The sequence below is a fragment of the Ambystoma mexicanum genome, chromosome 3q, assembly GCF_040938575.1.
Source record: "Ambystoma mexicanum isolate Mex_15411 chromosome 3q, UKY_AmexF1_1, whole genome shotgun sequence".
Lineage (NCBI taxonomy): Eukaryota > Metazoa > Chordata > Amphibia > Caudata > Ambystomatidae > Ambystoma > Ambystoma mexicanum.
Genome location: NC_090926.1, coordinates 917,719,930 through 917,744,739, shown reverse-complemented (window position 1 = coordinate 917,744,739; position 24,810 = coordinate 917,719,930). Strand labels below are relative to the sequence as shown.

The window sequence follows — 24,810 nt, the reverse complement described above, 5'->3', positions numbered from 1 at the left end:
GGTTCCAAGCTTTCTGAGCATGAAGTGGATGCTGGTGGGAAGATATTTCCTTAAGGTTGCAGATCTGCATCTAACTGTTTTAGCAAGAATAAAGTATTATAACAAATGTCCACATTGGAATAAGTTATTAAATTAACGTTGCAGTGCAAGTTGCACTCCGGGAAAATAATATTCCATGGATTGATGAGAACTGGCAGAAGCAGGTGACGGCTGTGGCAGCAGCTTTTATGGAGGACAATGCACCAAGACAATTTGGGGTGACTGAACATGCACATGACTGAACATGTGTGGCGTTCCTGGACACGGGACAGATACAAATAAGAGGGGGGGGGAGCTTTCACGTTTTCATTCACATTAGACCTTATTTCATTTGGACTGGCCATGTCTTGGATACAGGAGTAGATGACCTGTTGGACGGATTGGGACCTTTGGATACCAAGGGTCTTCCAATTCACAGATCTGCTGAAATGTGTTCCTAAAGAAGTGGAGGGATGTGCACAAACCTGTCTCCCCACATTTTGTAGTGAAAAGGCATTCCTTGGTTGCATTAGAGCACGTCTTCTGTCAAAACCCTATGGATAAAAAGATAAACAAAGTTTTTCTTCTATGAAGTGTTCCATAAATACCAGTATATTTGATGGTAATACAGCACACTCTTTGAGAAGGGCGGTGCTCTATTACTTTGTCATGCAGCAGCAGTCTCACCTTTTGTGAGAACACTGTTGATGGTTTGTGCTCACCTGTGGCCACTTCAGGAAATGCCTTGGCAGCTAGATGACAAATCAGTATGCCAGGCCTGAGCGCTTGACTAAAATGTCATGAATTATGCACTGTTATTTAGATGATTGCAAAAAGTTGCCTTTTCTGTTTTTAATGTACAATATAATGTCATCCTGGACTGTAGTATTCTGCAAAGACATGACTTCCTTCTGAACTGAGAAAAGTGTTTCTGATCCTTTCTGCAGACAATGCAATTATGGGTCTCTCTTCAACACATCAGTAAGCAGAGTGTGCAATTCAGAGGCCTGAATCAACAAGCTGTGGAACAAGGTATAGTTTCTTCAGAGAAACAGATGATTCTGCAAAGACATTCTTGAAGTTCCAGTAAAATATGGCAGCATCAACCCAAATGGTGCTTGGGGCAACGTCTTCCCCTGAAGCCAGTAGTTCATCAATTTCTCCAACATTTGTCGCCAGTTTCTCAACAATTCAAGTACCTTATTCCTCTGTCCCTAGGAATGGCATTAGTCCTGAACTAGTGGTTGGAAGGGACAGATCTTCGAGCAGCAGTTGTATCTATTTTCAGTCGTCCCAACATGAGGTAGTGGGGAGTGATCCTAGGAAAGTTCTCATCCCAGGAGTAATGGCCCAGGATAAGAAGTGTCTAGGTGTTCCAATTAGAGGGAACTGGCAGTTATTGGGAAGTCTTGCAGGCCTTTTCTTCACTACAACAATTGGGTGATCCAATGCGGTAGTGCCAATAAGCATCGAAAATATCACTGTGCATGTCATTTTACAACAATTTAGCAGGGACGAAAATATTGAATTCGTGTTTCGCACATACCATAGTTTGGAGAGACTATCTATTACAAACCTCTGTGGTTTAGTGAAACTGCAAAGAATAGCACACAGTGAGGGGCTCGGCTGTTGCAGCGTTGTCCCCCTCATCGTTTACAGCGAACATCTCAATAAAGTTGTTAAAATAAGAACTCAAAACACTCGAACTCTCATGGGAGTTAATTCGCAATTTCAGGATAAGGAAATCAAGTATTTTGCGGACACAGCCGTAGAGTCATCGTAAAGAAGGTAAAAACTTAATAAAAAAAAGGAAATATGATGTACAATTTAGGCAGTTTAAACGTGCGATTTCGGCTTTATTCATTACGTATTTTTCACCTTCAATGTTTTCATCTGCAAAGTCATCACGTAGATCCATCCAACGCTATTTCTGTTGATAGGGGAGCACCATGGTTTCTTTGTTTGCAATTTTGGCTCACAAAAGTGGTCTTGGGTACAAACGTAATCTCCTGTGAGCACGCAAACCTGATGAGCTGGGGGGAGTTCCACCCTCAGAATGCACCTTTGCAAAGCAACAGGATTTTAACACTAGTGCAAACAATTCGGAATTTCTACACTGGATGTTTATGTGACCTACACCAGTGTGTCTCTTCCAACTGATTCCCTAGGCTTGGATGGTGAATGCTCTCTCTGTTTAATGGGTTTCCTTAGGTGGTTCCTCCCATCCCATTGATTCCCAGAGTGCTTCAAAGAATACGTAATTACAAGGGGGGGCAGGGGGAACTACTTCTAGTAGTTCCGTGTTAGACCAGTCGATCATCGCTTTCACTACTGCAGGAGTTGGCAGAGGAGAGGCTTTGGTGCTTGCCCAGTCCATGTCTTATTCCCCTAGTTCTACAGAAATTGACGTGTGTTTTGGAGACTGGTTAGCTTTTGAGCATTGGGAATGCTCCTTTCAGTTTGTTCTGAGCATTTAGGAGTCTAGGAGTCCAGTGTTAAGGTTTTTTATGACCGACATTGAGAGCATTTATATAAATGGTGTGCCGAACAATCTTTTGTGAGAGAGTTGTGATACTTGCCTTAGCCTTGATTTTCTTAGGGTTGTTTTCCAACAAACCTTCAAGCCTCTACTCTGAGGGCCCAACTAGATTCTAATGGAACACTCTGAGAAAGGGAATCCTCTGTGTTTATGGTAGAGATATTCATACATTGCAGGTCAGTCCTTACCTCTCTTGGCCTACCTTGGCACTTGCTGGTGATGCTATAACTCAGCAGAGGTCTCGGATTGACCTTATTCATGAGGATTAATTGTTGTTGCTTTCTGCAAAGATTCTTTTTTTGGTAGGGTCCCAAAAATGTCCACATTACACAGAAACAAGGAGTGGATTCCATTTTTTTATTAAATGAAAGGAAGGTTGGGGCGGGACAATGGCCATACTGGTTAGAACTAAAATGGTATGTTCGAAGGTCACAGTTTCATGAAATTTAACACAATACATTTTAGAAGGTCCTACTGTTCTGAGTCTATAAGTCTATTTCCTAAACCAGAGCGCAAGACCGAGTATTCACACCCAGGACAATGTCCAACAAAGTTACGCACAGTCTCACAAAGTTACAGTGCCCTGCCACACTTATTTATCCTTGGTTTGGGTCCATCTTCCTGGACACGTATCGTTGATGCTTGTCTTGTCGTCTGTGACTTGACTGGGTGTTGCCTCTGGGATTAGTGAGGTGGCTTCCGGCAGTGATTGTAAACCTTGTGTCCTCAGTAGCCTTTTAATCCTTCAGTTTGGTACAGCCAGCATTTCTCCCTCCTGCTCCAAGGGTGTCTCCTGCGTGGTTGTGCCGCTCTGGGTAATGTGTGTAGGTATTCAGCCCCCTACTTCCAAGAAGATGTTTCTCCTCTTTTACCTGCATGATCAGTACAAGGTATTTGATAATCGCCTGATGGCCTGGCAACTGCTGTCCTGGTCTGAGCTCCAACTTGATCCACCAGTTCTTGGGGATATAGCACCCCAGCTTATTTCACCATGTGCTCATGCACTTATTGTCTGGAGCATGCCAGTCTCTGTGGCCAAGAGCTCAGCAGGTCTTCTTTATTCTAGCCTAGATTCCTAATCTGGCCTTTATAACACTGGGTACAGTCTCCTCATTTTATCTGGCTCAGCTGCACATTGATCCTCCTGGTCTAAAAACAAAAGTTCCTGCGCAACTCTTCCTCCTCCTACTCCTCTCCTAACCTTGCTACGCTCACTCACAAAGTGAGGAGACTTCAGTGGATAGTTGGAAATTAGGGCAATAAGGTCTCTTATTCACAGGTCTGTTACTTCCTAGGATTCACAGGTTTTAATTGGTCTTTCCCCCCTTGCCCCACCTGCTTCTTATGTGTGTATGAATTCCTTCCACTTCTCGCTAGGAGGGGGGTCTTATTTAGTGTTTTAATTTACACCCTTTTTGGGCCCATCATCTTAAAAGCAGGTGGGGGGATAAGACAGCCTCTCAAGCCTTTACCATCTGCTAGGCTTGCAGGGAATTGGATCTACTGTCTAGGAGCCTTTGAAATAGCCAAAGCATTTCCTCGTAGGTTTGATTTGTGATTGTTTTGTCCTGCTGACATGCTCTGTGCTGACTCCCACTCTGCGCATGGCCAATCAAACAGAGCCTTATAATCTCTGGATAAACTAGGGGCTTTGTGAAGATTGTTATCTGAATGTGCTCTCGAAATAGATTGGGCTTTAACAAGGTCAAAGGTATCTTTTTGTTTTTATTATGAACAAGATGTGTTTGGTGCTGCTATCTCTGTTCACTAATCTTCTCTCTGTGAGGATGCGTGGTTGCTGCATCATTTTGATATGAAGCAAGCAGTTTCCACTTACCTATTTGTGACAAATGGGGCCTTTAACCAAGCGAGTAAAGCCCTCTGTTTCTACCTTTTGCCATTGACTTAATGTGGCCATTTTCTCTGATGATTATGCTCTGCAGGTTCAGCTTCAGTGTCATTCAGTCACTCCATTAGGGGTGTGCAAGCTGCTTAGAGGCACTTCAAAGAGGGTTTCCTGATAATTATTTCTAAAGCCCTGACTTGGGCTACTCCCAACTCAGCAGCTCTGTGTGGTCTACAGTTGCAGGTTAGAGGACCCATTTCTATACAAAAAATGCACATTTTGTTAAGTATGATTTATAAAAACATGTGAGGATGGGCTTGGTACATTCTCGTATAAGGACTCTGACGGTGTAAAACGAGGGGGTAATGGCCAGATTATTCGCCTGTAATGTTAATCACTCAGAGTTCTCATTCTACTCATTAGATGCTTTATTATCCTCAGTCACAACATCTGGGGTTTTGTTTCACTTGATTATGATCCGGCACAGTATTGGGAGAGGGTTCAATGTATAAGCAGGTGCAGAAGAGTTATTAACTTAAGAAAGATAATGCAGACTGTTTTAGGGTCTGAGAAAGGGGGAAATATATACCAGCTGTGTAAGGAAGTGTAAGCCTAGGTCTCAGAGTAATGAAGAATACTGATATGTAGTTGGACCATTGACTCTTCAGAATGACTGTCAGAGTATCTTGCTTCCCAATGCGCTTGTATTATGAATACATTGATTAAACAATTCTTGATGCAAAAAGGGTTTATTCTCCTGAATAAATAACACGTCAGAGAGCTACCTTTGTTGTTCAACAACAATAAACCCTTTTTGCATCAAGAATTGTTTAATCAGTGTATTCATAATACAAGCACATAGGGAAGCAAGATACTCTTGACGGTTTAAATATTCTTGGCAATTTAAGGTATACATGCCAACTTGGAGACCCATGCTGCAGTATTAATTTCTAATTACTATAAACAATTGAATGTAATTCTCCAATGATAGTATTATTTAGGTTAGTGCTAGAGCCCTTCCTTACCCAAAAGTTCCTTTTCTTCTGAATGACACTACATGTTGTCCTTTTCCCAATACATGAATATTCTTTCTTTTTTTATTCTTTATTTTCATTTTATTCAATCAAAAAATACATGAAACAAAATTAAATCCAGTCAATTCAAATTACGAAAAGCATATGAAATCCAAAGAGACCGAAAATATAAAACTATGTGCTTAGAACCACAAAATATATACATTCCCCCCAACGCCCCTCCCTAATTTATCCAAACAGAGACTAAGTTATGAATTTCCCACAAATCTTTTGAAAAGAGATCTGCCTTTCCATATTAGCTAGTTTATGCATTTCATCAATCCAATTGTCTACGTTTCGGGGTACTCTCGATTTCCACCCTCTCAAAATCATTTTCTTTCCTATTGCAGCCCCTCTAAATAGCCATTTTATTTGGCAGGTGGTCAATTCTTCCAATAACTTGTCCCCACCCAAGATTAGTGTTTTAAAGTCATAAGCAATCTTCTTCCCCAGAACCTCATCAGATATCACACAAATATTCAACCAAAAATCATGCACTCTCACACATTCTCACAACATATGCTCCAATGTTCCAGTCTGATGTTCACATCCCCAACAGTCATTTGTGTCTGAAAAACCTCTTTTACATATTCACTCCGGTGTCCAATAGACTCTGTTTAAAATTTGTATTTTGCCAAGAACCTTCACTCAAATTGATCGAACATAGATTTACATTTCTGCACATGCTCAACCATAGTCCTGAAGAAATATCACATCCGAGTCACCTACTCCAATCTCCCCGCAGCTCACCATTCTCCTTATAATCTGCAACAGTCAGCTTATATATTCTACTTGCCAAACCTCCTTCATCCTTTTTGGATTTAACAGAAAAAAACATCGCAATGTAGCTCATTTTCTAAATCCACCTTTCCTATAACCTTTTTCAACCTCCGATAATCCATGGTCAAAAAGTTAGAAATATCCCATTTTTTCTTAACTTCATTTGCTGTAAGTCATTTCCCTTCTTTTTGCAGGTCTCCAATTCACCTAACCACTCCCAAAAACCATTCTGGCCAAAACAAAGTTTTCCCATTTTCATTAATGCCTGGGTTTGCCAAGACGGATGCATCTGGGCCCTTTAGTGCATCAACACCCAGTAAACCTGAAAGGACTTTCCAGGAATAACGTAAAAATTCAGTGGTGAGATCCACCTTACTTCCCGGTCTAGGCAATGTTGTTAAAATTACCCTTGGCATCAATGGCCCTGCAAAACTGTCTTCAGCTACCGCCTGATCATCTGGATTTTTGTTCAAGCAAAGGAATCATAAATTGAGCCATGAATGCTAAATGATGAGCGTGAAAGTTCGGGACCCCAAGTCCACCCTTTTCCAAAGGCAATTGTAACTTCCAAAGTTTTAACCTCAGAGGTTTGTGATCCTAAATAAAACTCTGCAAGAGCCTATCAAACTCCTTCCAATATTGCGAGCCAATTTTCAACTGTAGCATACCAAGCACATAGTTCATCTTGGGAGCTGAATTCATTTTTAAGGCATTTTCTTTCCCCCATAACGACAGGTTTACCACCTTCCATCACTCCACACCTAGTCTGAAACCTTCGCACAATTGTTTTAGATTTTCATGTACCATTTCCTTAATCTTTGGTTTCATGCATCCTCTCCGCACACCATCTAAAACCTAGTGAAGTGACCAATTGCTTACTACAGGTTATTGTCAAAGGCATCACTTCCGATTTCACCCAGTTAACTTTATATCCTGATGATATATTAAAATTTGATAGAATCTCCATCAAAATGGGTAGCAAATGTTCCAAATCTTTCAAGACCAGCAGTAGTCAGCATAGAACCAAATCTTCTGTTCCAGACCCCAACAACTTATCCCACTTAACCTTCTTTCAAGCCTGATTGCAATGGCCAATGGTTCTAACGCAATAACAAACAAACGTGGAGATAATGGGCACCCCTGCCTAGTTCCTCTTTCTAATTCAAATTTATCCGATCTCAATCCATTTGTATTTATATCAGCAGTTGGTTTCGAATACAGTTATTTAATCCATGATATAAATCTCTCACCTAGACCCATTTTGTATAGCACTGTGCATAGGTAGCTCCAATTAACACGGTCAAATGCCTTTTCAGCATCTAATATTACTGCAGTATCATCGTTTTAGTCTGAGGCTTGTGACATTGTTTGAATAAGCCTCCGTATGTTACTTGAAGTATGTCTGTTCTGAATAAAACCGGATTGATTTTCATGAATTAACTGTGGAAGTAAACTTGATTGGACGGTAGCTTGATGGTTGAGTCTCTTCCTTATCTTTCTAACGAAACACAGATATCATAACATGGCTAGTCATTTCTGGTAATAGGCCATTGCTAAGTGATTAATCAAACATATGCTTCATTAAGTTCAGGACATAATTTGGTAGAATCTTGTAGAATTCAGCTGGAAGCCCATCATGCCCCGGAGATTTCCCTGTATTCAGCTTACTGATTGAACTTCTTAATTCTTTGATCGTCAGCTCTTCTTGTAGAATTTCATGTTCTGTCTCTGAGATCTTGGTGACCTCTAGGTTTCCTACAAAATGTTCTCCTACGCCAGACAGTTCATTGCAGTATATCTTTTTATAATAGTTATTGAAAATGTCATTAATGTCTCTGGGTTTAAACTTAATGAAACCATCAGGACCTCGAATTGAACTAATAGCCCTGTCTGAATTCATTTTCCGATGAGCCAACCACTGATCGCATTTTTCCCCTTTTTCATAGTAGGAACAACTTAACTGATACAAATTAGGTTCAGCTCTTTATGTTAACATTGTATTAATTTTTTACTTCAACTTCTGCCGCTCCTTAACTTTCTTTGACTGCTTCTTCCATTAGTTCCCATGAAAGATTCTTGATCCGTAAATCTAAATCTTGCCTCTCCTTTTCAAGTCTTTTGTTCTTGCTGCTAGACAGACTTAATAGTAACCCTCTCATTGTACATTTAAAGTCTTCCCACACTATCTTTGCATCCAATTCCCCAATATGATTTTCTTAAACAAAGTGTTCCACCTCTGAGACTATCTTTTCTAAGATTTTCTTTTCACTCAGAACCGATGTATTCATCTTCCATGTCAACGTTCTTTTGAGCTCAAAATTCATATTCAAATACATTTCTACCGGTGCATGGTCTGTTAACAGTATATTTCCAATCTTACCCGATTTATAGTTTTCCGCCCCTTTGCTTGCAGTTAGTAACATATCTAATCTTGAAAATGTATCATGAGAGCCTGAGTAGAAACTGTATTCCCTCACGGATGGATGTTCCAATCTCCAATTATCTTTCAGATTATGTTCTTTTAGCAGAGCTTAAAGTGACAAGAAATGATTGTACCTGTTCGTTGTTCTTTGCGGTCTACACTTACTCTTATCCATTGGAGGGTCCAAGACTTTCTTAAAATCTCCACATAATAAAACATTTGGAGTTTCCATATTTTGTATCATTTGTGCCACTTGCCTAAAGAATGAGCCATCATCTACTGATGGTGCATACATGTTACACAATGTCATAACTTCTCCCTGAATAATTACCAACAGAGCAATTATTCTACCCTCCTTGTCAGAACATTATTTTAGCACTTGTAATGGCGCATTCTTGCCTATTAGAACTGCAACACCTCTTGATCTTGAATTGAAAGAATAACCATATACTTTACCAACCCATTCTTTTTTCAGATTAGCTAATTCTTCCTAAATGAGTCTCCTGTAGGAAACAGATGTCTGCTTTCATATCATCCAAATAGTTAAAGATCTTTTTTCTGTTTTAGTTGATTGTTGATCCCATTCACATTCCAGGTCACTATACAAATTTTGTCTCCAGTTTTGTCATTTCCCCACTCATCCACTCACTTTCATGAAAATCCACTAGTCTCTCTGCTAAAAATATAATTTAAAAACCCTATAGCCCGCCCTCTTAAGAAAATGCTAGACACCCGCTCCAACTTCAACTTGTTATACAAACTTAATAATCCAAATGATTTTATACTCCAGGCTACTCTCCTAATTATTGAACTCTATCAACATTGGAAATAAGTACATTCTTTATAGTCCCCCCCTAATTATTCCCAGCTGGTGATTAAGCAAATTTGTTACATCTAGATATCTAAATTGTCAGACATTCGAAAAAAAATGGTACTTTCATAGATGACACTCACCCAACACCTCCAACTATCAATATAATTCCACCACGTATTAACCCATTATGCAGAACCAAGAGCTTAATCAATATTTCAGTTGTATTCCTGATTGTTATATAATTAAAGCAGCCCTTGATTTCATCTTCTCCCTCTAGAATAATCAGATGAAGTAACAATTCTAATACCCTGTCGTGGTAGCCATTAACCCAACCCCTTTTAGAAGTTGGCATACTCTATTTAAAACATTTATCAACTATGCATTACCAAGAAATGTACCATTCTACCCAATTACATTAGCCCGGCTAAATATTAAACAGATGAACTAACAGTTCTTATGTAATCTTTTACAATCACAATCCACATAGCAAGTTAAATTATGGGAATTAATTCTCCTTCTAAAAATTCTAATTGCCCATATGTGATGACAATCAATTACAACACCCTGGTGCAGATAATATGGATATGTTCTTATATTTAGTAATCTACTGCAAGCTTTTCGAGATTAATTTAGCAAATATTCATATTCAAATAATAAACATGTTCAAGCATGTAAATTTAGTAAACACTGAGTGGGTGTATACTATAAATCAACCGGAAGAGATCAACCCCAGAACAGCCTTAGGTCATTATTCAGACTAATATCGGCATAACCAATAAAAAAATTGAATCACTAGAAGTTTTGCTGCAGATACAATGTGAAGATCTTTGCATCCTTTATAACTTTCATATGCAAATAACAAGGACCAATAAGCATTTAGTAGGGGCCAATTCTCAAATTGTTCATCTAACTAAACAGCCATATCGATTGTGTACCTATCTGGTTTTAACATTTAGTGCTTATCAGAGTCCCATTATCATGTGTTTTCATGCCCAAACAATGACCCAATGTGCAGCAATCCAAATCACTCACCCTCTGGGTATTTCAAGAGCCATAAGCGTATTAACCATCCTAAAAATCAAAGCATGCACACCTACATTAAATACTGTGAGTCCTAATAACAAATCAAACATGTTAACAGCACTTAATAATTTCCTGGACCACCTTGAAACTTTATCAGGCTTGGTATAGGGTTGATCATGTTCGGCAGAGTCATACAAACAGGACCATAATATGTAAGCCAACTCATAGTTCAAATAATATTAAATCTCTTCATCGTTTCATCGTAATGAGACATTATATTAATGGCAATGTCATTAATATGCAAACCTAACCCAAATCTTCAATGGCAGCATCCCACATGTCTCATTACACTTCTGTCATCCCTCAGCCGACACAGCATGGCAGGTCAATTTGATCAACTCTAGGTGTGGAAACCCAAAGGACAATTAGTTTATAATACCCAGAAGGGATACAATATCGGCCCACCAAGCTATAGATCCTATTCCTAAGACATCAGAGGCGTTTAATCATGCATTAAGCCTTTGGTTCTGTTATCTCAGCACCACTGATCCATTGCGGACTGCAGTTAGAATGACAGTCGACCTTAAATAATGATGACGTTCATCCCTGGCTTTCAAGAAGTAAAGAATGTGGTCTCAAAACATTACCCAGTGCAAATGTAAATTGACAAAGTCAGTGGCACGATAACCTATACAGTCGATATATGGACCTGGAATCCTACTCAACAAAGGCCCACTCATACACATCCATGTTTGAAACAAAGAAAGATGATATTTCATTTGAACATATATAGACTCCTGGAGATCCACAGTCAATCACAGACGCTGAAATCAGAATTCGCCTATGAATTTAAAATTACCAATCACTCATAACCATTACTCCTCACTTTCTACCAACACAGCTCTGAAGACTCCGGGCGGCATAACACGCATTATGGAGTCCTGCGCCAAGCAGGAAGCTCATGAAACCTTGTTTAATTTGTTAAATAGAAAATAAAAATAAAAAATTGAAATAAGCACTGCCCCCGTTGCAGAAACCGAATGTTGGCACCAAAACCCATTGGCGCTCTCTCTCCCCGGATCCAGTCTGTAAAAGGTTTTTTTTTTTTTTGGAACCTGAATTTGTTGACTAAATGGAACAGATTTTCAGCCACATCATTGAACTTGCTAATGAATCTCTAGCCATTCGGGGCAATTTGCACAGCTGCAATGTCGCCAAAGTAATAGCAAACATGCTGGTTGATGATATATAGGAACATAGAGGTGGTGCTCATGTAAAAAGAACCCACGCGCATGCATCAACTAAGGCATTCTCAAGGGGTAATGGGAAAAGGTGAGCAACCCGCTCCCCAATACAGAAATCAGTCCAATAGCCTGCATGATAGCATCACTGAAAGGATGGCAAGTCTGCATGGGCTCCGCAAGTTGGGGGGTGGGCAGCGAAGAAGTGTTATCACAGAAGTAGTTCTGCATCTGGGTGCGCCTCACTTCGATCAGCAGCCACACTGTAACTAACCTTATTACACGGCCAGTCATACAACGGTGCACAGGCTTCATTTGCTGGAATTCCACTCCTTATGTTGGTTGGAAAGAGGAAAGCCCAGATCCTCACTCTAACATGCTCAAGCGTTTTGCCTATCGGGGAACAAAACACGGGGGACAGGGGGCAGGCAGAACATGGCATTTGCCAGGTGGTTGTCAGCAGTCTACTCATTTCACACAGAGGTCTGCCCTGCTGTGTGCACGTTAAAAGGGCACAAGTGCATGCGCTGACTAAATCATTCCCAATGGGAAGAAGTAGCAGGATGCCAACCCCCTGGAGATTGCCTGCATGCTTACGTCACTGAAGAGATGGCAAGGTGGGCTCTGCAAGTGGGCGGTGTGGGTTCAGGGGAGAAGTGTTGCCTCGGTCCCCCGGCCCATTTGCGAAGCAGTTCTATTAGCTGGGTGTGCCTCACAACGATCCATTGCCGCACAGCAACTGACCTTATTACCGAGCCAAACAGACGTCAGAGTCTCAGGAGACATACTACCCGCTGCATCATTGGTTATTCCATCCCGTTCCAGATCATGGAGAATGCGCGTCATAAAGGAGGTGATCCCTCCATACATCCGACAGTTTGATCTTGACAAATCAGCTGATCTCTAGCACGCATATCACGTTGAGGGTCCTTTCTTCCAAACTCCACTCCGCTCGTAGTACCATTTGAATGAAAATAAACAACGCCTGACAGAACGTTGTATGATTCTATTTAACAACGTTAAACTCTTGAATCTGGACAGCACCTTTTTATAGCCAATTATAGCCTAGTTTTTCAATCCAACCATAATAAGCATGAATACAAATCAAAATATATAAGAAATGTAGGACAAATCTTAAATGTCTTAGACACACCAGCCAGGAGGAGGGAGTCATTAATCCATACATGACACAAAGGCATAGTCTTTCCTTGTCATTTCCAACCACTGCATTGCCTTTTTGGATTCAGAGGTAGTTTTCTCACCATCTGGTAGGCATAAAGTCATGACGTTGGCCTTGTTCAGGTACACTTTAATGCCCAGACGCTTGGCCAAATCTTTAACCCCTTTAAATGACCTTCTTTTCAACTGAGTCTCCTTAGGATATCGGAAATATTGATAAAGAAATATTGGTTTCTCGTTATAGCTGGCATTTCCTTTTAAATCTGGCAGCTTTCAGTAGGTTTTCCCTTGTCCTCGTGTTCACAAAGGCAATCAAAATGTGTCTAGCTCTTGGACCTGAGACCTTCCAAACTCTATAAACATAGTCAATGTCACTGGTAACAGCCGATTCAAAATTAAAGCAATCTTTAAAGATCTGAAGCACAAAGGAGATCAAATTGCTGTTGTTAGTCTCTGCCTTTTCTTCAATCCCCACCAGTCTTCTATTTTTATCTCGTAGGTTTAAGTCCAATTGCAGGCACTTCACTTTTTCTTTCTGGAGCTCTTCCTTCAGATTGTTATAGGATATAAAGCTTCCTGCAATTTCTGTACCCATGGATATAGAGCCTTTTCCCAAATCAGTAACCCTGTTATCCAGTTGAGACACCGTCAGATTAAGTTCAGCCATAGATGTCTTGACTTCACCAACATCTTGAGCCACATTCAGCAAAAGAGTATAAATGTCCTGGGAGCTGGGAGTTTTGTCCCGCTCAAAGGTATGCTTTGGTTTCTTGGGGGATTGGATACTCAGCTACCTCTATTTTCTTCTTTGAGTTTATTATCATCAATTATATATCTTGAAGGAGAGGGCCCAGGAGCTGCAGGGTTAAGCTGCTGCTTCAGTAGCCAGCATTCCAGAATATTCACACTTGCCTCTAGTGTCTTCAGTGCTAGACTTCAGTTGTTCCAGCATATTATGGTCCCTTTCTGAAAAAACGGAGAATGCTCCATTGCAGATTGCATTAAGAAAATGGTTTCTCATTTTCAGGCCCAACAGCAGCCTTTTACTGCAGTTCCAGGTCTTGGTGGAGTCCACATAGTCTGAAGCAGCAAGTCTAAGAATCAGGGAGATCCAAAATCAACTTTGCCCTTCAGTCCAAGGAGTCGCATGCACATTTATTAGTACATAGTAAAGCTGTGAGTTATCTGACCTTTGGAGTTTGCAGGTTGGTCCACATGACCCAGAAGATGACAAAAGTACGCTCAGCAGCATTTCACAGCAGAACAAGATCGTGCATGCTCTAATAGAAAAATAATTTGAAAAAGTAATCCTGATTCTCAAGGGAAAGGTGGTTCTGGCGTCTACTGAAAACACCAGTGCTATGTTTTTGTAAAAAAACCGGGCACTGGCGTTCTAATCCTCTTGATATTGCGCATGTGAATCTTGGAATGGTTGTAATAGTATATCAGTGTTTATTGCATGTTGAAATGTGTAGGTGAAGAATACAGAGAAAGACTCAACAGGCTCAACGACCCACAGTCTCTGAATGCTTCTTCGTTAGCTGACCAACCCCCACTCTACACCAATTAAAGTCTTTACTTAATTTGATGTTATTTAAAATATTTTGAAAAGGGCACCCTCACCCACTGGAAGCAGAGCACAATGTATATATTAAAAATATACCAATAATTTAGTAAATACTGGGTGGGTTAATGTTAGCCTTAATATAATCAAGACTTTGCTATAAGTTAGTTTGGGAAATCTTTCTATGCCAAGGCCGGAATTTAGCACTGTGCTTCTTTAAAAGCTAATTTACCACCAATGAAGCGGAGACTTCTATAAATTGAAAATTCTAAGGACCGATTCATCATACCAAAAGGCACTTTTCATGATATCTTCCAAGAGTTACGTCAGCTTAAAAACGCCTTAGATGCCATTTCCTCTCTATCCGAATGAGTGCCAAAGTGAATTGTATGTACTCCTGCTTGAGTCGGTATCAACGCATGAGCATGTAATTGGCTTGCAAGGTTTTCTTCATGCTCTGCGCAGCTGCACTCTAAAGTCATTGCAAAGTAAAGTTGTGTACTGCTCGTACACGTTAAGGCAATGGACTTCACACAACTTGGGTGGCTGCTGGAACCCAGACACAAGACTACTCCAGAGTTACATTTTGTACATCTTCAGATATACGAAAGTACCCCATTTGAAGAGGAAATTCTTCCTTGTAGATGTAGGGCCCGTAAACAATTGTCTGCACAATATTGAGCTGATCAGAGATGTCAGCTTAACTGATAATGCTATGCATGACATATGTGTGTTGCCTGGCCACGACTGAAACAACTTCAAGACCAAATGAACATTCCACTATACTGGGTAATTAGCCAGTGGAGGTGTCACGATACAGCTACCTTTCTGCATACAACGCTCTAGTAGGTGCTCTATGATAGGATGCTTGTCCACAGTATCGTAGCATGCTGATATGTTCTGTAAGTCTTACCATCTTCTGTAAAAGAAGCAAACACATTCAGGATTTATTTTTAGAAGGGCTGCAACTGGACGTAAATCCCATAACATATACCAGTGAGCACAGACTACTTCGGAAGCTGTTTAGCAGTCTGATGTTGAAGGAGACCAGCTTTTTCCGATGACTTGTTGCCTTGAGGAAAATGCCTGATGCACCCCAACACATCTTGAAATACTCAATTTCATCAGTGTGAGTGACCTGTCCATCATCAGGGAAAGACATTCATCCTTGGGAATTGGCAGAAGAAGAGGACTGTGGAGAAGTTGGATTGAAAAATCAATAAAAAGTCAGAAAAGCGCTGGAAACGAGGTTTGTGCTGTTCACCAATGGATGATAATTGCTGCTTCCATCTGCTTTTGGTGAATCCGGTCTCCGGCCAAGTACCTGTGGTAGATGTCCTAGGGGATTGATTTACCTCAATGTGGAGGAATTGTCCATTTTCAACAGTGTCCTGTTCCTGGCGAAAGCTTACATGAGAAAGAGCCTACCAAGAGCTATAGACAATTAAGGTGTAATTCTGTCGCCTCCCCACCCGCCCCCCAACTAACCATTTGACACCTCTGGTCAATATTCCACAAATGGGACCCAAACCTTTTCTGCTTGTATTCGATCCAATGACCAGATCAGGGTCTGATCTGAATATAGCCTCCATATGATCCAACTACCAATGTAAATCAACTACTGGTTGACTACTGGCTGAGACAAGGACGCATTCCTTTAGTCACTAGTGCAGATGATCGAGATGGCTTGAATTAAGGAGGGGAGCAGTTTGATTACTCTTGCAAGGTCCCTGCAAGAGAAACTCAATATTCTCAGAATAAGGTCAGATATCCTTCCTGATCTTGGATACTATTTTGGAAGGTTGCTTCAGAGACACCTATTCTACATAAATCAAGAAACCCAAGGAGTTTGTCACCTAAGCTGGAGTGAGCTCTGATTGCTTACCAGTTTATCAGATAACATCGGCTTTGATGAAGTTGTATTCTCATGTCTGCTTGCTGACGAAGTTTGTGCTCATCCTAGGAAATGGTTAATATGTAGTCTAGATGAATAATATCACAGATGCCTCCTCAACAACCTCAAGTTTCATCAGCTTTGTATAGCACAGTGGTGCACATGAGCCCAAAGAGCAAGCCCAGTACTGACCTGCCCAATGAAACTGCAGAAATGATCTGTGTGGGTGGAAGACAGGTAGATCCAGATGAAGAATATTCCTGGGCATGTGCATCACTTCCATCTTAAAATGTCAGTACAGAATGAAGCTTTATGAGGGAAGCCCGCGGGAGGGGGGGGGAAAGGGCGCGTGTGTTTGCCGTGAATTGGGAGTCCCTGGAGTCTGCCCTTGCTGTCTGCCCTTCAAGCCCCGCCCCCTCCTGGATATCACTGCAGCTGGACCCCGCCAGGGTGGAAGCCCGCTGGGGTGAAAGGGTGCGGGTGTTTGCTGTGAATTGGGAGTCGCCGGAGCCTGGAGTCTGCCCTTGCTGTCTGCCCTTCAAACCCCGCCCCCTCCTGGATATCACTGCACCTAGACCCCACCATGGTGGAAGCACGCAGGGGTGAAAGGGCGCGGGTGTTTGTCGCAAATTGGGAGTCCCTGGAGCCTGGAGTCTGCCCTTGCTGTCTGCCCTTCAAGCCCTGCCCCCTCCTGGATATCACTGCAGCTGAACCCTGCGAGGGTGGAAGCCCGCGGGGGTGAAAGGGCGCGGGTGTTTGCTCTCGCCTGGGTGTTCACGCACCGCAGGGATTTCCAATAGGCACATGAGTTCAGTGTGAACAACCCCATTGAGGTGAGCTTTATCTTCCGGGCTCTGAATTCTCTGGATTTCTCTCCCATCAATGGAAATGGCTGATATCATGAAAGGAGGGGCCCTCTCTTCACCCTTACCCCCCTCTTTTTCAGCAAATCCTCCCTCCTCTTGAATTCACAAGGACCTATAGTCCCCCAGGCGCATCGAAAAACCAATCTGGCCAGAAGGAAGGAAGGGGAGGCTGTTACCTAAAATCTCGGCGGACACGCAGGTAATGCAGGGTGGTGAAACTCAGGGGAACAGAGGTACAAAAGGGGTTAGAGTACCCCGACCGTCTATGGACACCGTCTGTAATCATGAGGGGGCTCTGGGGGAAATTGTATCTGGACTATCTTGCACCCACAGCCCTCAGGTGGCAGCTCCATCTCAGCTCGCTGGGGATTTCTGCCCTACTGATCAGAACCCAACTCTTGCCCTTGGACTGGCCAGTCTTTTCATGGGTGCATCTTTACCCACTGCTGACCTGTTGGGGGCTTTGATAGGGTGGCCACTGCAGCTCTCCTGGATACTTTGGCCACTGGTTGTGAAATGATTTTCAGGGGTATTGCGAATGTGACTGGCGGATGCACTTCTTCAGCTCCATCTTTGGTGTCCGTCCACACCCTCTCCTCCTTTGCTGCAAACCCTGATTCCTCAGTCCCACAACAGTTATTGGCATTCCAAGAAGTCTACCCCCCTCTCCTGTGACCATGGCTTCTGACATAGGGGACCAGGGCTGTGAGGGAGTGGGCAAGGGAAAGTTTGCTAGCCCCCCCCCCCCTCAAGCCCCTGGAGAGAGCTCATGCTGGATGCTCCCTCGGGGGCTAGGTCTTTCCTATGCCTTAGCCCCCTCTGGGTTCCTAATCCCCACATAAAGGGAAATAACCGCCTGCCGTCCCTATCCTCTACTGTATCTGCCAAACTGCCAATTTGCTTTTGTCAAGATATGCTCTCCGAGTTGGGTATGCTTAAAAATCTGCTACTGACCCTGATTAAGGAGGTGTTGGGGGTTAGAGAGGTGGTAGGAGGGGGCCTGTTAGGGGACAGGTCTGAGAGGTTGAACTCGGCTAGTGCCATAGAGCCCAATACGGCTTGCCCATGTCCCACCCTGTCCCCACGGTCTTGATTTCACCACCCACGAAGAGCCGCATAGCGGTGGTCCAACACCCAGTGTTACTCCCACTGAGGGAGCCCACAGGGAGTCCAGCTATGTGGGGGGGGGGGGAGTCTCCACCACTGCAGAACCTTGTTGTGATGGGCGTGGGCAAACTGCACTCAGTGGGGTGGGCATTAACCCCCGGCCACCGGAGGTCTTTGTCTAGGCATCATCTACGTGAAGGACGCGGTAGTAATACGGTGTTCCTCCATGGAGTTCCTAAACTTTCCCGTTTCAAGAGAACCAAGAGATGCCCTTCTGAATAAAGGCCTTCACTGGGTGCGGGGGACTGTGGGTTTGTGTTGAGGGGCTCTCTGCTAGAATGCACTAGGCTCTCCCTATGCCCTGCCAAATCAGACACTGTCAAACTGGTTCTAAGGGACGCCTATGTGGTCAGGGATGTTATGGAAAAATGCAACCGTCATGCGCGGGCGAGACAAAGTGGGATTACCGTCAGCTCCTCCCCCGATTCTGGACACCTGTCCCCGTTGGGTGACAACATTGGTAATCAACCACTCTCTGGGGCAAATCCTATCTCTCTGGGCGCAAGGCGCGTTGGGTGCCATAAGTGACATGGGCCAAAAGCTTTGTTTGGTTGTATTCTCTTTGTTTTGATGGCTATGTTGTAATTTTGCACAAGACATGTATTTTTAGGATGTACTTTGATGGCCTTTTTTGGCTTTCCATTTTACTAGGATACTGCAATGTAGAGTTTTTGGATCCTTTGTGGGCTATCTCATCCATAATCCTGCTGCCTCCAGGAGTTGCCTGTTGGCCGTGAATGGGTGGAATGGCAGTAACTGGCTGAAATTGAACGGTGGCAAGACCGAAGTCCTGGTGGTGTAGCCCCCGCACAGCCCTCGGGCGACCGCCCTTGCTTCTGCGCCAACTTGGTCTTCAGTCTTTTGGCCTATCGAACTTAGAATATGTCCCTCCCCAGCGGTGGAGGTCAAGAACTTGGGATTTAACTTCTCTGCCTCACTGTCTGTGGAAAGCCAAGAGGGAGCCATTTGTGAGGCAGGCTTCTTTCAACTTCGTGTGCTTTGGAAGGTCCTCCCTTTCTTTCCCGTCCAACTCAGACCGCTAGTTACGGCCTCCTTAGTTTTATGCCGGCTAGATTATTGTAATTCTCTGTTTTTAGCCCAGCCCCTTTATCTCTTCCACTGCCTGCAGATCTTTCAAAACTATGTTACACGTATGTGTACTGGTACCCCTTATGGTGCACATGTGTCCCTGATTCTCCGTTCTTTGTACTGGCTCCCGGTTCCCCAGTGGGTTGGCTCTAAATCACTGGTGATTGTACACCAAGCTTTTTATGGCTCAGGTGCTGAATACCTCCAAGATAAATTCCAACTCTATGCATCTACTCGGGATCTGCGGTCTAAGGTTTCTTGCCTTCTGGTTGTTCCCCGTTATGAGTTTGAGCGGGTGGGAGGCCGTTCCTTCTCAGTGGCTGCTGCCAAGTTGTAGAACTCTCTGCCAGTGCAGCTGAGGGCTACCAACAATCTATTGACTTTTTGTCGGTTGTTAAAAAGCCATCTGTTCTAATTCTCTTCAGGTATTTGCTTTGTATCTATCCCCTCCGGTTCCTTTTTAGTGCCAAGATGCTTTCGCGAACGTGTGATCTACAAAAAGAATTAACATAACAGTGAGTTTTATGGCAACAGGATCTGAGAGTGTGTTCAATGGTTGAACAAAAAGGGCTGATCTGCTGTTCACAGGCAGTGGAAATGAGCTTAGTAGACCTACCTGAAGACTGTTTTGAAACTATGAGTTCTTCTCCAGGTGCATCCTCTATTCCCACTGCCTCTGGTTGGGATGAATCATTGACCGTCTGGTGCTGCCAGTAGTGCTATGTGGCCTAGGACCTTCGATCCAAAGTGCATCGGCCGGAACAGTGGTCCTTGACTCTACGAGCCCTGGGGAAAACCTTGCTGGAAATACCATTTGTATGGATGACTGAACTTATACAGTGGTGAAAAAAGCACAGACAAAATTGGACATCTCTTTTACAAAAGATCCCCAAATAGAAGCCCCCTGGGCCGGCTTCTGTAGAGACTTTGTCTAGCTTGGTATTTATCTTAATGACGATGTTCTTGTATCCGTCTGGAGAAATAGCACTATTAGGATACCATAAGAAGCAAAGAGTGCATTTGGTCCACCCCACTGTACCTGAATCTCTATTGGTTTAATATTTTTGCGAGTGTGCCCATTGGGTCCCTGGTTTTGGTCTGTATGAGGAACTTCCAATGTAAGAGTAGCTCTTACATTTCCCAATGACATTTATATTCATATATTTTCTTTTTCTCTTTGTGCTTTGGTCTGAGCATCGAGCTCTGTACACCTAGGCTACTCCTTTCTGTGTTTGCACTCGCAGGAAAGTTGGTGAACAATCCCCCACTCTGTCTGACTGGCTGGATTCAGGGTGCTTAGGCATGACCAGATTACTTCACTCATCACAGAGTCAACTCAATTTTGAACCGGCTTCCCAGTGGCAGACCATGTAATGGCTGTCTGTGGAAGCAGAACTCTACTTCTAGATATGGAGCCTGCAAAACTGACAACAAAGTGCAGTTTCAATCCATGCTGTGCGTGGGAATATCGCCTCATGGGAGAATAAAAATGCAGCACTGTGTGGGGCGAACCTGACAGAGGGCTGTGAAGCTGTACTAGCAGTCAGCCAGGGGGAGAGTGTAAATGCAAATTGCTACATGGCATTGAAGCACCATCTACGCCCTGCCACGATGGACCAAAACCTGTGTTACTCACCTCTTATCACCGGGAAGTGTGGTGCCTCACATGATCCTTACCATGGTAGAACGCTAAGTGACACAATAAACGTTTCTAACACACACAGCTAAACAAGTTAAATGAATGCTACTTATCTGATGTTTGAGCAGCAGAGAAAGAGTAACAAACGATGGAGGTTTATGAGGAGAGACAGTTCTGATTGAAGGAAGGAAGGAACACTCACTGTTAAGTCCATTGAACAACAATTTTTTCCCTGGAATAATAGAAAATAGGATTCTGTTTGTTGAATTAATTTGGCTAAAATCAAGCTAGTTAAGCTTTCAGATAAAAAGAATAATGCTTACCTCCGTTTTTGACATAGAATTTGGGGAGTTAATGGGAACAGCTTTATGTTTCAATATAACTACTCCAATGGCCTCCAGTCTGTCCACCGGAGCCCATTTCCAGGGTAGCCAGCTTCGAAATCTTGTTGAAGACACTCCTCGATCTTTAGGTTTCCATTTTCCTTACAGTGGCAAAGGACAATGTGCTGACAAGTACTGATAACCTTTTCATTCTATTTCTAAACATTACTCCCTAGGCTCTGGTCTCAGAGCAGGCACCTGGTTTCTCCTTTTGCAGTCCGTTTGCTGTGCACCTACCAACCACCTCCTAGTCCATGATATTAGATATACTAGAAATTCTAGTGGTCTTAGTCCGTAACACTGTTTCAAATTGGAATAGTCCACCTTCATGGCTCAGTCTGAACAGTAGTCTAATTGACGAGTCTGGTAAAATTATTACCACAGAAAATAAGGCAAAAAGAGCATGCAGAAGCGGTGAGTAAAGGCTTGAATTTAGCGGGTATTCCTGCACAACCATTTGGCCTCACTTAAAATAATTCAGCACGTAGTGCAGGATAGGAATTCACCACAAGGCTGTGCAGCCACCACAAGCTGGGAATTAGAACAATAGCCTTACAAACTAAGCGTACCTAAATTACTGGTAAGTACATTTTAATGTGTGGACTAATAGGGCAGCTGGCTCACTATTTGAATATACAGGTACTTTGCATTGAGATTTGAAGCCAAGGATACACAGACAAACATGTTGGTGTAAAGAGATTACAGTAGCCTTGGTGTGCCATTTTGTCTGCCACCACTACACACTAAGCTCAGAATGTAGAAAGTCGCCTGACATTCTATTCTGTTATCCATCCTGCAAATCTTTAGATTTTAAGGCTCTACACAATATAGGCCAGGGCACATTCTTCAAAATGATAATCATCTTGCTAGAAACATAGTTGGTCAGCAGAAAGATGTTAAGATCACACCTGGGTCTTTAGCTACCTCTCTGTCACATTCTCCCTGGGCTACCTCTCGCTTTTCTAATTTCATTCTACTAACTCCCACCATTGGGACACCAGTCCCACTTTGTCAGGCTTTAGAAATTCCCTCAAAAGTAATCTTATCTCAATTGAGGGAGAATGAGATATGTCAGTTGGTAACCCCAACCGCTTACAGGATCCTCATCCTCTCCAACATGTAGCTGTATATACAGTGTATGAAAATCCTCCAATATATGTAAATCTGCTAATACATGTAAATACTGTACAATGTGAATCTTGTTCTCTGTTTTCATTATGTCTTATCAGTGCTGTCCAATTTCCAACCAACCAACAAGTTAACGTATCTGCCACTGCTACTCGCATACTAATGTAAGGCACCCAGTCTTGGGATTGACCAGTCACATTAGTCCTCATGTACAGGAGTCCTTGTTGAAAGTCTCCTTGCTAGCCAGATAAATAAAACAAATTCAAAATATTGATCTGACAATTGAGAACAAACTGTTTGATTAGTCATCCTACAACATGCAATCTTTTTTCTGTCCATAATCAGAAGCCGTACAGAAAACAATCAAATACTTCTAAAACAATTAAACTTGTGTTGTTTTAATGTGTTCCTTTTGTAGTGTGTATGGCCCAACCCATACATCTATAAAATCAAGCATGTCTATTAGAAACTGGTTGGAGTAGATGGAAATGTCACCATCCATTCATAGAGCGCAAGCAACCCAATGGCATCTAAGCACTATCCCATGTAGACGAGATGTCATGAGTGAGCTAATTCCATTATAGTTTGAATATCCCACCAGTGTCTTAAGCTGCCAGAATATGGTACAATGTTAGCTACTCTTCAGTAGGGTCAGATCGCTTGTATATAATAAATATGTCCAAGCCATTGTGTAACCCCCAGATTTTCTGAAGCACCGTCTAGTGTTCACATAAAAGGTCAATTATATTTTCTTATGATCTTTTTAACGTTTACAACAGTATTCTTGCTTGAGTTCATACCGTGTTCCAGGTTATACGATTAAAAAAGGGACTAGCATTAGAGGGATGGTCATCTATTATTAATGAAAATCATCACTTGATGGTAGATATCAATGGGCAACATGCATAAATCTGTTTATAACACCCTAACCCCTGTCTCTTGCTGGGAAGAATAAGGTGGTTCTGTTTTGATTTTGGTAGATAAGCTTATGCCGTGAAAATCAGAACTCCAAAGGGGACCCATCATGACGAAAAGGAAACCTACATCTTCTGAATATTGGTTTAACAAGATGTGACGTTTGGACTGATGACTAAGTGCTCGGTTACATTAAATGTTCTGCCAAGGTGTTTATTCAACAAGTAGAAAAATATATATATTGAATGGACATCTGCCTATGGACACATAGTCACCGCTCAGAACCACGGTGTCAATTCTAACCTGACCACATTTTTATTTGTATTTAACTTAACATTTTATATACTATGTTTTCTATTTATGCAATTTGATTTGTACACATGTGCTTAGAGGAAAGTTTCATAAAATATATGAAAGTGCATTATAAACGAGTAATGTTTACCATTGCAAACATAATTTGTATTGGCTGTTATATTCTCAGAAGTTAAAACTAAATAAATATATGTTTGCAGCTGCTGGTATTTTTTTGGGTGTCGTCGTGTTTTTAAAAGGCAGAATGAGAAATGAATGGCTGCAGATTGCAAATGCTCTGCTATGAATGAGCTTTCTTAGTCAAATTGCAAAAAAGGTGGTTTCCTACGGCGGATTTCCTTAAAGTAACAATTTTCTGTTGTCATTCTCACTTACTGAAGAATATCCATGCTTCGTGAAAAGACGATGTACAAAAAATGACAACTTCTTGTCGTGTCTTTATTTTTATATGGCTAGACAGCGATGATAGGTTATGTCATTGTTGGACCCCAGTGGTTTGGAACTGTACTTGACTAACGCTAACATGAGGCTGCATGTGTTTAATTCCTATGCTAGGCAAAGGGCGACAATAAGAGGCATATGCACCATTCCTTTAGTCCTGTTCTTGAGCGGAAACATGTTTTCATGTCTAGATTTCTGTGACTCTCTGACCGGCTGCCCCTTCCTGGATAAAAATTATGCTGTCTGCTTATCACTGCACTCACACACTCCTCCCTCTCCCGTCTATGCCTATATATGCCCACAAGTGTACTCTGCATATGTCTGTTTGCAACACCCGTCTTCCTCCTCACCCTGTGCACTGCGCTGTATTGTCTCCTGTGACTAAGTCAGCACTTGGAAAATATGCACAATAAAATAACAATAAAATAACGTGGTGCTAAGAAGTGATTTAGTTTGCAGTGCATGTTTTACAAATAA

At 42.3% G+C, this 24,810-nt stretch overlaps 1 protein-coding gene across 4 annotated transcripts in view; it reads left to right on the top strand.

Annotated features, from left to right (window-relative positions):
* WIPI1 (WD repeat domain, phosphoinositide interacting 1) overlaps window positions 1-24,810 on the top strand; it is a 951,231-nt gene that overhangs the window by 752,252 nt on the left and 174,169 nt on the right. Inside the window, exon 13 of one of the 4 annotated variants that reach the window (XM_069655070.1) lies at window positions 23,646-24,101. The exons of 2 other annotated variants lie outside the window; for them this stretch is intronic. In XM_069655070.1, coding sequence (XP_069511171.1) covers window positions 23,646-23,693 — 48 coding nt within the window. In that variant the 3' untranslated portion in view covers window positions 23,694-24,101. Of the gene's footprint in view, window positions 1-965; window positions 24,102-24,810 lie in introns of those variants that run through there. One more of the 4 variants, XM_069655069.1, reaches the window with a different exon arrangement.